Genomic DNA, 16,497 nt, shown 5'->3' with positions numbered 1-16,497 from the left:
CCAGTTTCGTTCCGTTTTATGGCTGAGTAATGCATTGTATATATGTACCACAGCTTTATCCATTCCTCTGTTTATGAACATTTAGGTTGCTTCCATGTCCTGACTATTGTGAATAGTGCTGCAGTGAACATTGGGGTGCCTCCTTGTGTTTTAGTCTTTGTTATTTATTTATTTGGTTGTTCCGGGTCTTAGTTGTTGCGGGATCTTCGATCTTCGTTGCGGCTTGTGGGATATAGTTCCCTGACCAGGGATCGAACCCGGGCCCCCTGCATTGGGAGCACAGAGTCTTAGCCACTGGACTACGAGGGAAGTCCGTCTCCTTGTTCTTGACTAAATGTTCCAAGGAGGACAGGCTTCTTGCCTCACAGGAAGTTCCTACCAAAGAATTCCTCTAACAAGTTGTCCCGACACAGGAAATGTTTCTGCCCACACTTCTGTATACTATTTGTAATTTTAAGTAGTGTAGGAGAGGCAAAACTCTGTGTCTGCCAATCTTAGGTTTTCAGCTGGGTCTCCTTAAGAAAAGAAACAGACTAATGAGAAAACAGTATATTAATATGTGCGGCACACAACACATGGGAGAAACCTAAACCAAAAGTAACTGGAATTGGTGACTTAGAATTCTAGTTTATATTAGTATCTTCGACAAAGAAGAGTAAATTTGTAGACAAATGACAGAACGAAGAAAAGCAGTTTTAGGCTTCCAAGGGCAGCAAACCGAGAAGGTAAATATGGAGGAGGAAGCTAATATTGTGTGGTTTGATTGCAGATTCCATTGGTGCCAGTCTCTGGGCTGATAATCTGTCTCCAATAATAGGAGAATTTATATCTTGCCTTTAGGTAGAAAAGGCGGAGCTTTTTCTGTGTTTGCTGTTTCTCACTGCCTTCAGCTCAAAATAATTTTTATGTCAAAGAGGCATATTTTGGGGTGATATTATTCTGATCTTCTTCGTGAGCTACAAAACAGCCAGGAAAGATAGTTTGTGTTATTGAAATTCCTATATTATTCTCCCTTTGTATACTCTATCCAATTGATTTTATGAGAGAATTAAGCATTAGTTTCCCAAGGAATCCATTGTAGGTAGTGAACTGATTATTCTTCTATGCATTTAGACTGGTCCTAGGCATGTACTTCCCTTCGGGTATTTAAGACAGTATCCACTGAAATCATTTTCTGTGGGCACAGATTCTCTCATGGAACCCCATTTGAGAAAGGCTGCTAAAGATTATGGTCTCACCAATTCTATTGTGTGTGGGTGGGTTTTCTTACACCAATAAGCAATTCTCTCACGCCAGCTGAGTGTCCTATAATTCAAGTCAATTCTGACACTGTTTATGCAGAGATAGCATCAGATCCCACAGGTTAAGGTCTCAGTCCCATAAGACTCCCCCCACCCCACACACACCCTTTCAGACGCCAGTCATTAAGTCCATGTTTTCACCTGGGTTTCTGAACTGATTGGAGGTTCCAACAGCCTCCTTTTCGGGTTCAATCAATTTTCTTATAGTGGCTCACAGAACTCAGAGAAACATTTTACTAACTAGATTACCAGTTTATTATAAAAAGATATAACCCAAGAACAGCCACATGGAAGAGATGCATACAGGGAAAGGTATGGGGAAAGGGTGCAGAGTTCCCATGCACATTGCTCTTCCTGCATCTCCATGTGTTCGTCAACTTGGAAGCTCTCTGAACCCTATTCTTTTGGGATTTTATGGAGGCTTCATTTCACAGGCATGATTGATTACATCCTTGACCATTGGCGATTGAACTCAGTCTCTGACTGCTCTACCCCCTCAGAGGTCAGGGGGTAGGACTGAAAGTTCCAACCCTCTAATCATGTGGTTGGTTCTCCTGGAAACCAGCCCCACCATCCTTTTGTCCTTTCCCAAAGTAACCTCATAAGGGCATTTTTATTGCTCTTCTCACTTAGGAAATACCTAAGGTTTTAGGAGTTCTGTGCCCCAAACCTGGACAAAGACCAAATACGGGAGCTTCCCTAGTGGCACAGTGGTTAAGAATCCGTCTGCCAGTGCAGGGGACACGGGTTCGAGCCCTGGTCCGGGAAGATCCCACATGCCGCGGAGCAACCAAGCCCGTGCGCTACAACTACTGAGCCTGTGCTCTAGAGCCCGTGAGCCACAACTACTAAAGCCCGTGCTCCACAACAAGAGAAGCCACTGCATTGAGAAGTCCGTGCACCACAACAAAGAGTAACCCCCACTTGCTGCAACTAGAGAAAGCCCACGCGCAGCAACAAAGTCCCAACGTAGCCAAATAAATTTATTTTAAAAATTAAAAGACCAAATACGTATTTATTGTTATAAATCATATTATTACACTGCTCTAGTAAACAAATATGCATATATTCATAGAGAATTCATAAAACTTGAGATCTGTGTTGTGGCTTCATTTTTCCCTTTGTGAATGTAATTTTTCAAATGTTCAACAGTGTAAAATCAAGATGAATGTGTATCTTCTGAATGTTATAGTATTATTATTTTTTTAAATATTGACATATGTCGTGAATTTTTAAATTTATTTATTTATTTATTTATGGCTGTGTTGGGTCTTCGTTTCTGTGCGAGGGCTTTCTCTAGTTGTGGCAATCAGGGGTCACTCTTCATCGCGGTGCGCGGGCCTCTCACTATTGCGGCCTCTCTTGTTGCGGAGCACAGGCTCCAGACGCTTAGGTTCAGTAATTGCGGCTCACGGGCCCAGTTGCTCCGTGGCATGTGGGATCTTCCCAGACCAGGGTTCGAACCCGTGTCCCCTGCATTGGCAGGCAGATTCTCAACCACTGTGCCACCAGGGAAGCCCTGAATGTTATATTTTTAATATCATTTATATGCTTATTCTTTGTCTGATTTATCCCTTTCTAAGAAGATAAAAGCGAGTAAGTTATACATTTGTACCCACAATTCTTTTTCAGTTTTATTGCTTTAAATATCTCATATATTTAAATTATAGGGAGAGATTGTCAGACTGTATTAAATGCATGGGCAAACTCCATGCAACCTATAACAGATGATCCTTAATTACAAACATAAGTATATGCTAAAAGGAATGGAATGAAATAAGACATGAATATTAACCATAAGAAGGTTGGAGAGGTGGACTTCCCTGGTGGTGCAGTGGTTAAGAATCTGCCTGTCAATGCAGGGGACATGGGTTTGAGCCTTGGTCCGGGAAGATCCCATATGCCACGGAGCAACTACGACCATGCGCCACAAGTACTGAGCCTGAGCTGTAGAGCCTGTGAACCACAACTACTGAAGCCCACGCACCTAGAGCCTGTGCTCCGCAACGAAAGGCCACCGCAATGGGAAGCCTGCACACTGCAACGAAGAGTAGCCCCTGCTCACTGCAACTAGAGAAAGCCCGCATGCAGCAACAAAGACCCAACGCAGCTAAAAATAAATAAAGAAATAAATTTATTTTAAAAAGAGGGTTGGAGAGGTTATATTAATATAAGAAAATGTCAACTTTAGGAAAAATAACATTACCAAAGATAACATAGGGACATCTAATTAAACAAGTAATTTAAATCAAGAAGATTTTAAAATGCTAAATGGGGAATTACCTGGTGCTCCAATGGTTAGGACTCCGTGCTTCTACTGCAGGCGGCACAGGTTCTATCCCTGGTCAGGGAACAAAGATCCCACAAGCCATGTGGTGCTGCCACAAATGAATGAATGAATGAATGAATGAATGAATATGCTAAATGTATTTGTACCTGAGAACAGGCTTTCAAAATTCTTTCAATAATTAATAGAATAGGCAGGAAAACCGTAAGGATATACAAGACATGACCAATATCATCAGCTAACTTGATTCAGTAGATATGTATAAAACATTACTCCAGTCTATAGCAGAATACACATTCTTTTCAGGTACACATGGTACATTCCTCCAAGATAAACCAAATGCTAGGGACATAAAATAATTTTCAGTAAGCTTTAAACTTGAAGCAGTATAGAATATATTCTCTAAATAAAGCAAAACTAAATTAGAAAATTTTAAATATCCTAGAAAATCCACAGACATTTAAATTTTAAAGAACTGTTAAGTATCAAAGAGTAAAAGAAATAAGGAAACCAATAGAAGATAAATTAGGAGCATATTTTTGTGAAACAGGCAAGAATAATTTTTTTTAAACTTTTTTTTGGCCGTGCCATGAAGCATGTGGGATTGAACCTGTGTTCCCTGTGTTGGAAGCACGGAGTCTTAACCACTGGACTGCCAGGGAAGTCACAAGAACAATTTAAATGTATCAGTAACAAGCAAAATATATTGTGTCGAAAATTAACAAATGTATTTCTTTTAGAATTGCAGCCTTCTATTCTGTAAAGCCCGTGACAGCCAAAATTTAAAGAGTGAAAGACTGGGGCTTCCCTGGTGGCGCAGTGGTTGAGAGTCCGCCTGCCGATGCAGGGGACACGGGTTCATTCCCCGGTCCGGGAAGACCCCACATGCCACGAAGCGGCTGGGCCTGTGAGCCATGGCCGCTGAGCCTGCACGTCCGGAGCCTGTGCTGCGCAACGGGAGAGGCCACAACAGTGAGAGGCCCGCGTACGGCAAAAAAAAAAAAAAAAAAGAGTGAAAGACTATATCTTCAATGTCTAAAACTGCCAAGGGATGAACACACAGGGCATAGGAGGAAATCGCATTAGTTAGAACAACAAATACAACTCCAACCTAAATGACCAAAATAAGAGCAATCAATGGAAGAAGGAATCAAGGTGATTATCAGGCATATAACAAGATTTACAAACACATTGCTATTTTAGAACTGCATACCAAATTCAACTGTCTTTACAGAACACATAATAGAATGTAAAGATGGGCTTCCCTGGTGGCGCAGTGGTTAAGAATCCGCCTGCCACATGCTGCGGAGCAGGTAAGCCTGTGTGCCACAACTACTGAGCCTGTGCTATAGAACACGTGAGCCACAATTACTGAGCCCGCGTACTGCAACTACTGAAGCCCGCATGCCTAGAGCCCGTGCTCCACAACAAGCGAAGCCACTGCAGTGAGACACCTGTGCATCGCAACAAAGAGTAGCCCCCCTCGCCACAACTAGAGAAAGCCTGCGCGTGGCAACGAAGACCGAACACAGCCAAAAATAAATAAATAAAATTAACTAATTTAAAAAAATAGAATGTAAAGAAAATTGTAAGACATCTGAAAATTTTAGTAGAACTATCCTCATGAAAATAGACATAAACATCATTAAGATGGTATTAGCAAATAAAATTCAGCAGTGTGTAAAAAGAATTATATACCATGACCAAGAAAGATATCTTTCAGTGGTGCCAGGTTTGTTTAATATTAGAAGAGCAAAGAATGTTATCCAACATATTAACGGGCTAAAAAAAAAAAAAAGAAGAAAAATCACATCATATCAATCGATGCAGAAGACTCACTAACATGACTGAATGTAGCCAAGTGCTGTGTACAGTTCTATAAATGCACGTGTGTGTGGTAGGGATATAGATGTAAATGAGCTGTGTTCTATATGTTAACAATACACAGGAAGCACAAATTGAATGATTAAAATTTACAAATCTATAGCATAAAAAAACACTTAGGAATGAATATAATGAAACATGTACATGTTATTTCATTATATTCATTCCTAAGTATTTTATTGAAAACTACAAAGTTATTTTTTCAGTGTTACTGAAAACGTCAAAGTTTAGTTGCAATCTACAAAAACACTTCTGCTGAGGGAAATTAAAGATGACCTAGACGAATGGAGCAATCTTTTCCATAGAATTCAGTGACTGCACTTTTTCCCTTTTCCCAGGGTTTAGTGCTCACTTTGGACCCCAGTATCAAGTGGTGGAATCCTGTTGGAGACTGGAACTGGTAAGCTTGAGTCATGGGAATTCAGGCTGAGCTTCCACTTACTACACAGATCCAACTGGAGCCAGTTTACCTGAGGATAGTTGGGGGAGGGGGGGTCTGGTGGGGGTGAGGTTCTGGTTCCTGGAGGAATTGAGCACCTGAAATCCTCTGAATCAAGTCAAGAGAATGTGGATGGTCAGGAGTCATTTTCTGTCCTCCATTGGGAAGGGTTTGAAGCACTGTTGGGAGAATGACCAGAGGATGTCATGTAATTCCCCAGGTAATAATCCCCAAAACCACGTGCTGTGAATACTGTTATTTCCCTGTTTCAGAAATGAGGGGACTGAAGCTTGGAGAAGTGAGGCTTTCTGCATAAGGTACTATAATCAGTAATGGGGTTACCAGCTGCAAACCCAGGTAAGCCTCCCCCTAGAGCTCAGCCTGTGAAGTCAGACACTGGACACCATGTGCTAGACTGCATTGAATTTGAAGCCAAACACAACATGATTGGTTCTAATGCAAGTTCAAAGATTGTGAATTTGAAAGTAAGATATAGAAGAATTATGCTACAACCCTATGCTGTACTTACTCCTGAGGGAAAAATTTGGTTTTTTTAGATTATTTATTTATTTTATTTTGGCTGCATCGGGTCTTAGTTGTGGTATGTGGGATCTTTCATTGCGGCGTGTGGGTTTCTCTCTAGTTGTGGCGCGCAGGCTCTGTAGCTGTGGCACGTAGGTTACAGAGCATGTGGGCTCTGTAGTTTGTGGCATGCAGGCTCTCTAGTTGAGGCACACGAGCTCAGTAGTTGTGGCGCATGGGCTTAGTTGCCCCACAGCATGTGGAATCTTAGTTCCCTGACCAGGAATCGAAGCCTCATCCCCTGCACTGTAAGGCGGATTCTTTACCACTGTACCGCCAGGAAAGTCCCAGGAAAATATTTCTTAAACTGTAAATCTTGAATCATCTTGTCTAGAACATATCCCTAGTGCAACTGGCTACCTGAAATTGATAACGTCATTCCGTATGTGTGATTATTTTTTTCTTGAAATAATTTTAAATGGCACAGATTGTACACTGCTATCTTGTAAAATTTTAAATCATTCCTGTTAAGGCTACTCGTAGGTTCAGGGTATGTGTATGTGAATTTTTTCTTTTTCTTTCTTTTTTTTTTTTTTTTGCGGTACGTGGGCCTCTCACTGTTGTTGCCTCTCCTGTTGCGGAGCACAGGCTCCGGACGCGCAGGCTCAGTGGCCGTGGCTCACAGGCACAGCTGCTCCGCGGCATGTGGGATCTTCCCGGACCGGGGCACGAACCCGTGTCCCCTGCATCGGCAGGCAGACTCTCAACCACTGTGCCACCAGGGAAGCCCTGTGTATGTGAATTTTGACAGACGCTGCAAGTAGGCAGCCTTGACTCACCTCCTACCACATGGGTACCTGAGAGCCCAGGTTTGTGATGATAAGGACTATTCATGTATTCAGCACTAATCATGCACCTTGCACTGGTTTAATCACTTGATACTTAACCTCACCAAGGTATGGGCACTATTTTCTTCTGCTGTTTTAGTGAATGGACGTTTATGTTTGAGGAATATTTAAACAATTTCACAGAGGTCTGCTAGGGAGGTTTTATCTTCATTTTACATTTCACAACATGGAGGTGAAACTGCTGGCCTTGGGTCCCAAATTCGGAAGGATGAGGCTGGGATTTGCAGGCTGTGAACCTCCAAAACAGCTAGCATTGTATCACGCTCAGGATATGAAGCGCGCACTGGAGATTTTATATGAAGCCGACCCCCACCGGAGGAAAACTGCTGACCGCAAGCACGTAGACCCCAGACGGGTTGAAACCAGAAGATTGCCGATGCTCGAAACTTCACCTTGATGCCAACCAATCTGAGAATTGAGCACAAGTGGATCATGCACCCTGCAGCCCCTCCCTCACATGGCCTTGAAAACCTCTGTCTCCTAACCAGCAACTTGGAGATGGTCTTAGGACATTAGTCCACCAGCTTCCCAGATTGCTGGCCTCCTGAATAAAGCAACTTTTCCTTTTCCACCAACACTTGTTTGTCGAGTATTGGCTTTTCGAGTGGCGAGCAGCCGAACTCGGGTTCGGTACCAACCTCATCCAGTTACAGAGACTCTGAGGTATGAGATGCAGCCTGAGGCCTGGGAGCAACTGGCAGGCTAAGACAGTAGGCACTCAATTCCTTTGCCTTCCACCTTCTGACCACAGGCTTCCCCTCAGCACCTGGTGTCGAGGTGGAGACTGCAGTACCCAGAATTCTCAGTGCCACAGGGTGTCAGCTCTCTGCCAATCATGGCCCAGGAGAGGGGCCTTTTTCTGTGAGCACTTCACTTTGGGGCAGGGCTTCCGGTGCCCCATCTCGTTTCTGGGGTTGTAGAATCCTGGAGACGGGAATAGCACCTCCATCCCCTGGTGTGATATGGGCTGTTCCCATCCCTTTTGCCCACAGGCTCCAATGACAGTGGCCAAGCTGATAGCTGAGCCCTCACCTTCCCAATATGTGGGATTACGTGTCTTTGCTCTCCCCTGTCCCAGCAGTTGTGTCTGCAGGCTCTGAGGAGGCAGTCTCCGTCTAAGCCGTCGTTACATGGAGAAGTTTCTGTAGAGCCCAGAGAGATGAGGGATGGAAGGCGTCCCAGGCATGTTCAGATGCTTGGAGTTGAAGCTGAGCTGTAAGTGTCCAACAACAATTCGTCTCTTTCCTTTCTGGGGGAGACAACATGGGGACAGGTTTCAGGCCTGAAATGGCCAGCTGAGCGTCTTGGCCTCTATTCTGAGGGTGACGGGAGCCATGGGGAAAGTGGAGCAGAGCCTCAGCAGTCTTCCTCTGGCAGCAGAGAGAACAGACAGTGAAGGGCTAGAGTGATGGTGGAGACGGAGTGATGGCAGGTGTGGAAATTATCCACATTTATTCAGAGCTTGCTAATAGCAAGGGAGTTGGGCATCATCACTTGCCTTTAGCTGAGGCTCGAGGGCAGGGGAGGGGGAAAGCTGATTGGCCCCTAAGTTGGAAGTGGGTGTAAAGGGAAGAGGGCAGTTTTGGGGTTTTTAAAAATAAATTTATATATATATTTATTTTTTGGGTCCGTTGGGTCTTTGTTGCTATGCACGGGCTTTCTCTAGTTGCGGCGAGCGGGGGCCGCTCTTTGTTGCGGTGCGCGGGCTTCTCATGGCGGTGGCTTCTCTTGTTGCGGGGCATGGGCTCTAGGGGCACGGGCTTCGGTAGTTGTGGCATGCAGGCTCTAGAGCACAAGCTCGGTAGTTGTGGCATGCAGGCTCTAGAGCACAAGCTCGGTAGTTGTGGTGCACGGGCTTAGTTGCTCCGCGGCATGTGGGATCTTCCCGGACCAGGGCTTGAACCTGTGTCCCCTGCATTGGCAGGAGGATTCTTAACCACTGTGCCACCATGGAAGTCCCAGGAAGGCAGTTTTTTTTTGTTTTTTTTTTTTCCTTTTTTTTTTATGCTGTACGCGGGCCTCTCACTGTTGTGGCCTCTCCCGTTGCGGAGCACAGGCTCCGGACGCGCAGGCTCAGCGGCCATGGCTCACGGGCCCAGCCGCTCCGCGGCATGTGGGATCCTCCCGGACCGGGGCACGAACCCGTGTCCCCTGCATCGGCAGGCGGACTCTCAACCACTGCGCCACCGGGGAAGCCCAGGAAGGCAGTTTTTATGAGAGTTCTGACCGTTTCGGTTCAGTTGCTGCAGAGGTTATAGGTGAGAATTTTATTTTTATATATGGTCACACCACAGGGAAATCAGGGAGGAGACTACTGCAGCAGTCTAAATGAGCATTGATGGGCTGCACCAGAGTGATTGCTGTGAAGGTAGCACAGAGGTTGTGTTCTCATGCTGTTACTTTACTAGGGCTGATTTTATTTTCTGAAGTGGATTGTGAGAGAAGGAAGCAAAGGAGAGATGACCCAGAGCTTTGGGTTTAGCTGCTGGAAGGATGGAAATGCTGGCCACTGAAATGGGGAGGTCTGTTGTAAAGTTAATTTTCAGATAATTAGGTGTAGGAAAGTTGTGACTGGCGTGGGGACAACACGTATGTGATAAGCAGGTTAATGACCTCCCAGAGATGTCCATTTTCTAATCCCTAGAAACTTTGGACGTGTTCTCTCACATGGCAACAGGGACTTTTTTTTTAATGTTTATTTATTTATTTGGTTGTGCTGGGTCTTAGTTGCAGCAGGCAGGCTCCTTAGTTGAGGCTCACTGCTCCTTAGTTGTGGCATGCAAACTCTTGGTTGCAGAATGCATGTGGGATCTAGTTCCCTGACCAGGGATCGAACCCAGGCCCCCTGAATTGGGAGCGCAAAGTCTTAACCGCTGTGCCACCAGGGAAGTCCTGCAACAGGGACTTTATATATGTGATTAAGCTAATGATCTTGAGATGGACAGATTATCCTGGGTTATCCCGTGGACCCAGTGTAATCACAGGAGGATCAGAATCAAAGAAGGAGATTTGAGGAATGAAACAGATGTCAGAATGATAGTTGCTGACTTTGCCGTTGGAGGAAGGGGCAAGGACTCAAGGATGCAGGAGGTGTTTTAGAAGCTAGAAAAGCTAAGGAAACAGATTCTTCTGTGGAGCTGCCAGAAGGAATATAATCCTGCTGACTTTTTTTTTTTTTTTTTTGGTCTTAGTTTCGGCAGGCAGGCTCCTTAGTTGTGGCATGCATGTGGGATCTAGTTCCCTGACCAGGGATCGAACCCAGGCCCCCTGCATTGGAAGGTGGATTCTTAACCACTGTGCCACCAGGGAAGTCCCAATCCTGCTGACATTTTGATCTTTAGCCTAGTGAAGCCCATTTTGGACTTACAACCTCCAGATGTAAGATGATAAATTTGAGTTGATTTAAGCCACCGAGCTACTAGTGATTTGTTACAGCAGTAATAGGAAACTTAATACAGTGTACAACTGAGAAATGGAAGAGAGCTCAGAGTAACTGAGGTGTGCATGTGGTTCTGGGTGCCCGTGATCTGAAGAAAGGAAAAGGGCCAGATTGGGAGGGTCTTAAAGCAGGAATGGGGGCTTTGGCAGCGGGGGCCACTAGAGGTTTGGGACAAGATAGCATCCTGATTGTATTGCCAAGTGTTCTCTCCATGCTGTGTACAGAGTGACATCTGGGGAGTCCAGGGTAATGTCTGTGGTGTGGGCCAGAAAGTTGGTTGTAGGTAGCTGAAGATGTGAGGCAGGCATGGTCCAAAGAGTGATATGCAGGAGAGGAGGGAGTGTAAACTGATTGGCCTAGGACCCTGTTGTTGGGGGCTTAAGTGAAAAGAGTGAGCGCAGGTTTAGGAAGTATGTCCAGGGAGTATGCTGTGAGGTTCCCCAGGGGAACTGGGCCAGGCTCAGAGCTTAGATGGCATCTATCTCCCAACCTGCTTGTTGTTGCTGTGGGCTGACACAGTGATCACTGCGGGTAGTCAGGAGAGAGAAAGGACCGATGGTATCAATGCCTGGTACTTCGTTTGACTTGGGGACCTCGGGACATGGGTGAGCAGGACATTGTTGTGCGTAGGTAGAGTGGGGATACTCACTTGAGACACTTTTCATGGACCTTGCTGTCCCCATCTTTGCAGGGCTGTGCCATCTCTGAGGACGTGTTTGTGTACTTCTCCCGGGAAGAATGGGTGCTCCTTGATGAGGATCAGAGACTCCTGTACCGGGATGTGATGTTGGAGAACTTTGCACTTTTAGCCTCCCTGGGTAAGACCCTCACACCAACTCCATCTCCTTTCTCCTTTCCCACAGGGACCGCTCTGTCCTTCCCACACAGCTTTCTTGCCATGTTTCCTGGAGTAGGTGCCATGGCTGCCAGGGCTATGCTCTATGGTGTGTCCTCACTTCTTACTGAGCAGCCCCGAAGCCACACAGCCAAAGGTTTGGGGGTCACAAGACACAGTTTTCCCAATGGAACCCATAGTCTTGGTCACTTTCTGGGCTGGTGAATCTGTCTAGAATTATGACACCCCTGTGCCCAAGGTTCTGCCCCCTTCCTCCAGGTGACATTTTCTGGGGCTCCATTATACCAGGAGTTACAGGCACTCACATAGTCACTACTTATGTAGACCCTTGGATGCTTCCTTCATGGTTCTTTTTGTAATAATTATTATTATTATTTTGGCTTAGTAGTGTGGCATGCAGGATCTTAGTTCCCTGACTAGGGATTGAACCCACACCCCGTGCAGTGGAAGCACAGGGTCTTAACCACTGGACCACCAGGGAAGTCCCAGTAATAATTATTATTCTTTAACTTGTGGTCTGTCATAGGGTGGGTTTCTCTGAGCCAGTACTCACCAGTGCTGGGTTTCGCTTAGGAATTGCATCCTCCAGATCACATTTAGTCACGCAGCTGGAGCCCTGGATGCCTGCCCAGGTGGATATGACTCCAGCCACAGAGAAAGAGGCTCAGAAGGGACCTGGACCTGGTGAGTGGACACCACGGAAGGGCATGATGTCAAGGTTGGGTTCAAATCCAGAGATATTGACTGTTTCCACCTGTGTTTGATTTCAAGGCCTGTGGACACACAGTGCTTCTACCTGTCCTTCCCCATTCTGGACACTGTGACTTATTTCTAGTCTGACTTCTAGCCCCTGGCATCCACCGTTCATCCATTCCTCCTTACTGCTCACTCCGCATTCGTCTGCAACATTGGCCTGCACTTAATGTGTCACGAGATGTGCACATATCCTTCAGTAATCTTTGAACACCAGCTGCTCACTTGTGATTGGAGTTTCCTGGGCCTTGACATGCCCTTCTGCCTAGCACTCGCCTGTCCCAACAGCCAACGTCCTACTGGAAACTGTTTGCTCTATTCTGTCCTCATTCTGGCCTCATGTCCTTGCCTTCAGGAGGCCTCCCCCATTCTGTGACCTTCAGAGGCCCTGCACTGCATAGCAATCCCTTCCTCAACCTATCCCTGCCTCTCTGTCCTGTAAACGGTCCCATGGACTTATCCTCGGTGTGTCAGACACATTTATGATGGGGTTGTCGCCTCCTTCAAAGTCAACATGCATCTCATTGGGCACGTCTCTGCTTTCAGGTTGTTGGTGTGGAGTGGAGGCTGAGGCTGTTTCCTCTGAGCAGAGTGTTTATTTAGAAGGAGTGTCACAGTTCAGGACTCCTGTGGCACGTCTGAAAACACACCCATGTGACATGTCTGGCCCAATATTGAAAGACCTCTTACACCTGACTGAATACCCATGGAGGAAAGCCAGGCAGGAACCACACATATGTGAGGCACATGGGAAGCAGTTCTGTTTCAGTGCAGACCTTCACCAGCACCACAAGCAGCACAGTGGAGAGAAATTCTTCAGGAGGGATGAGGGCAAGGACACTGTGAAAAGCTGCAGAATCTATGTGCCAGAGAAGACCTACATACACGGTGAGGGCAGAGTGGACTTACCAGCCACCTCTGGCCTTCAGCACCAGGTTTCTCATGACAGAATGAAGCCCCATAAGAGCACTGAGCTTGGGGGAGCCCTTAGCACTGGACAGAAGCTTCATAAATGTAGTGAATGTGGGAAAGTGTTCACTCGGAAAGACACACTTGCAAGGCACCAGAGAATCCACACTGGAGAAAGGCCTTATGAGTGCAGCCAATGTGGGAAATTCTTTAGCCAAAGCTGTGACCTTTTTAAACATCAGACAGTCCACACTGGAGAAAGGCCTTTTGAGTGCAGTGAGTGTGGGAAGTTCTTTAGACAAGTCTCCGGTCTTGTTGAACACAGGCGAGTTCACACAGGTGAAAGGCTCTATCAGTGCAGTAACTGTGGAAAATTCTTTAGCAGCAAGTCTAACCTCATTCGACACCAGGAGGTTCACACAGGAGCAAAGCCTTATGTGTGCAGTGAGTGTGGGAAAGAGTTCAACCGCAGACACACACTGGTTCTGCACTGGAGGACTCACACTGGAGAAAGGCCTTATGAGTGCAGGGAGTGCGGGAAGTCCTTCAGTCAAAGCTCCCACCTTAACGTACACTGGCGAATTCATAGCAGTGATTATGAATGCAGCAGATGTGGGAAAGCCTTTAGCTGCATCTCCAAACTCGTTCAGCACCAGAAAGTTCACTCTGGAGAAAAGCCTACGAGTGCAGCAAATGTGGGAAAGCCTTCACCCAAAGGCCAAACCTTATTCGGCACTGGAAGGTTCACACTGGAGAAAGGTCCTCTGAGTGCAGGGAGTGTGGGAAGGACTTCAACCACAGACACACCCTTGTTCTCCACCAGAGGACTCACACTGGAGAAAGGCTGTGAGAGTACAGTGAGTGCGGGAAGCCTTTTAGCCAGCGCTCCCAACTTGCTGTACACTTGAGAGTACCTAGCAGTGCTTGTGAGTGCAGCAGACGTGGGAAAGCCTTCACCCAAAGGCCAAACCTTATTCGGCACAGGAAGTCCATGCTGGACAAAGGCTTTAGAGTACAGGGAATGTGCTGTCTCCTTGTTCAACCTAACAACTGTCCCCAGAGTGAAGCCCTGAATGTGGGTTTTGTGAGAGAGCCGTCAGTCAGAAGTGAAACCTCATACATACAAACATCCACAACAGGAAGATTCCTGATGAGTGCCACGCACGTGAGGTGCTTTCAGGAGCTGTGGCGCACATTCTAAACTGCTTAGTGCCTTTCCCAGTTGGTAGAAGGCATCCTGCTGTTCCCATCTGGCAAAGTCCCACAGGGTGTGTCAGTTACAAGCTTAGTCAGGCAGACCTCTGCCATCTCTCCAGTCCCTGGAAGGAGTCGTGACTGGCCTCAGTGGCCTACAGGGGGCCTCATTTTCACCCTTTGACTGGCTTATGTGTGGAAAGAATCAGCTCATAAGATGGGCTCTCCAGGGAGCTTGCAGAGATTTACCTTTGTATATTTCTTGGTCTCATTGTGGATGTATACAGTGTCCAAGTCCCGCAGCCCTGGAACTCTGTGTCCCACATTTGCTCGTGTTTGTACAATAATAAAGTCCTTACTCTGAGCTGCCTTTAATCTTGAGGGTTCTGTTCATTGTGTGGAGTGTGTTGAGGACACAACTGTGTTCTACTAGCATGAAATGATAAACAGATTTTGTGGGAATCCTTGGTTTTCTGTGCTTCAGAGAGGACAGCATGATGGCAAAGAATAGCTGTCCACTATTGGCCCAATTTGCATTGCTACCCAAGACCTTCTAGGAATGACTTCAGGGCTCTGTGAGACATACCATGTGGCCTGGAGGCTAGTTTTATTTGTGGGTCCATAAGTAAGTATGAAGAAGAGCAGCTGGTCCCTTGTTCCTATAGAATGTTTCATATTCCCAAGCATTATTAAGAGGCAGCTGGCCTCTGGTACCTGCCAAGGAGCCTGAGTTCAGAATTCGGTAGGCAGGTGTCACTGGCTGGAAGACCTACAGGTGCCAGGTGGAAACCATATGGTTCAGAAACATTGGGTGTGAATAATAAGTAGTTGGAGAGATTACAACACCCTAGAGAGATGTACCTGCTAAAGGTACCTGCTAAGATATTCCCATGCTATGGCTGTGTAGGATGAGAAGGTACAGAAATTGTCAGGACCTTCAGAGCTATTATCTATCCTATGGTCAATATCACTTGCAGGACAATCTATAGACATTTTGTGAATTCCCTTAGATTCAGTGAATCAAGTCAAGGCTATTGCTGTGCAGGCAGGAAAATGGTTGAGAGAATGGAGATCTAGGATTCCAGAGATGTGGGTTTTGTGACTTATCCTGTGTTCTTGGTGACTCCCATTGAAAGAGGTTTATTATAGGGCTGCCTGTAGGATTTAGCTTGTCCTTTCTATTTTCTTAAGGTGGACTGTGTCATTTATTTGAGAACCCCCTTCTAATGTAGTCATTTATTCTGTAAGTTTCCCTGTAAGTAGTACTGTATCAGCAGCATCCCATAAATTTTGATATATTGTGCATTTGTTTCATGTAAGGTAGAATTTGTTTAAAACTGGACTGGAAAAGTTCTAACTTTATCTCTAGGGACTTCTGAATATCTGGCTTTGACCCTTTGCTAAGATAAGGACAGCAGGATTTATTTTGTGTTGTTTGATATCCAAAAATCCTGTGACGACACTAGGGTCACTTTGATTGCTAATGGTAATGTTTATGCAGTCTGGCTCCACTGTTACCAGAAGGGCATAAAAATCCCTGCTGGTATCTTCTGACTTGAGCTCTCCTCAAGCCACAGTTCACCACTCAGATGTCTGTGGCTTAATTTGGAAGTGAATCACAGCACTGTGTGAATAAGAGTCTGGGAAACTGCCTGGAGGTCTCTGACCCCCAACATAGTCTTGCATTTTCTTTGTCTTTCTATGTCACCTGCTTTGCTTTATTTTTTTTGTCCGCGCTGTGCGGCATGTGGGATGTTAGTTTCCGAACCAGGGATTGAGCCTGCGCCCCCTGCAGTGGAAGCGGGGGGTCACCAGGGAAGTCCCTTCCATGCTTTGCTTTTAAGAAAACCTCATAGGAGTCCGTTCTGTGGAGTCTTGTAAATATCTTCAATTATAATACTTGTGGGGACTTCCCTGGTGGCGCAATGGTTAAGAATCTGCCTGCCAATGCAGGGGACACGGGTTCGAGCCCTGGTCCGGGAAGATCCCACATGCCGCGGAGCAA

At 46.0% G+C, this 16,497-nt stretch overlaps 1 protein-coding gene across 1 annotated transcript; it reads left to right on the top strand.

The window, feature by feature from the left end:
- The first annotated feature begins 11,459 nt into the window (after positions 1 to 11,459).
- On the top strand, positions 11,460 to 14,148 carry ZNF671 (zinc finger protein 671). The gene is given in 4 exon segments (XM_065899510.1): positions 11,460 to 11,598; positions 12,210 to 12,320; positions 12,936 to 13,973; positions 13,976 to 14,148. Coding segments are annotated over 4 exon segments (1,356 nt in total). The 5' UTR covers positions 11,460 to 11,564.
- The last annotated feature ends 2,349 nt before the right edge of the window (positions 14,149 to 16,497 follow it).

Source organism: Phocoena phocoena, chromosome 20, assembly GCF_963924675.1.
Source record: "Phocoena phocoena chromosome 20, mPhoPho1.1, whole genome shotgun sequence".
In the NCBI taxonomy this organism is placed as follows: domain Eukaryota; kingdom Metazoa; phylum Chordata; class Mammalia; order Artiodactyla; family Phocoenidae; genus Phocoena; species Phocoena phocoena.
This window is presented reverse-complemented; position numbering and strand designations above follow the sequence as displayed.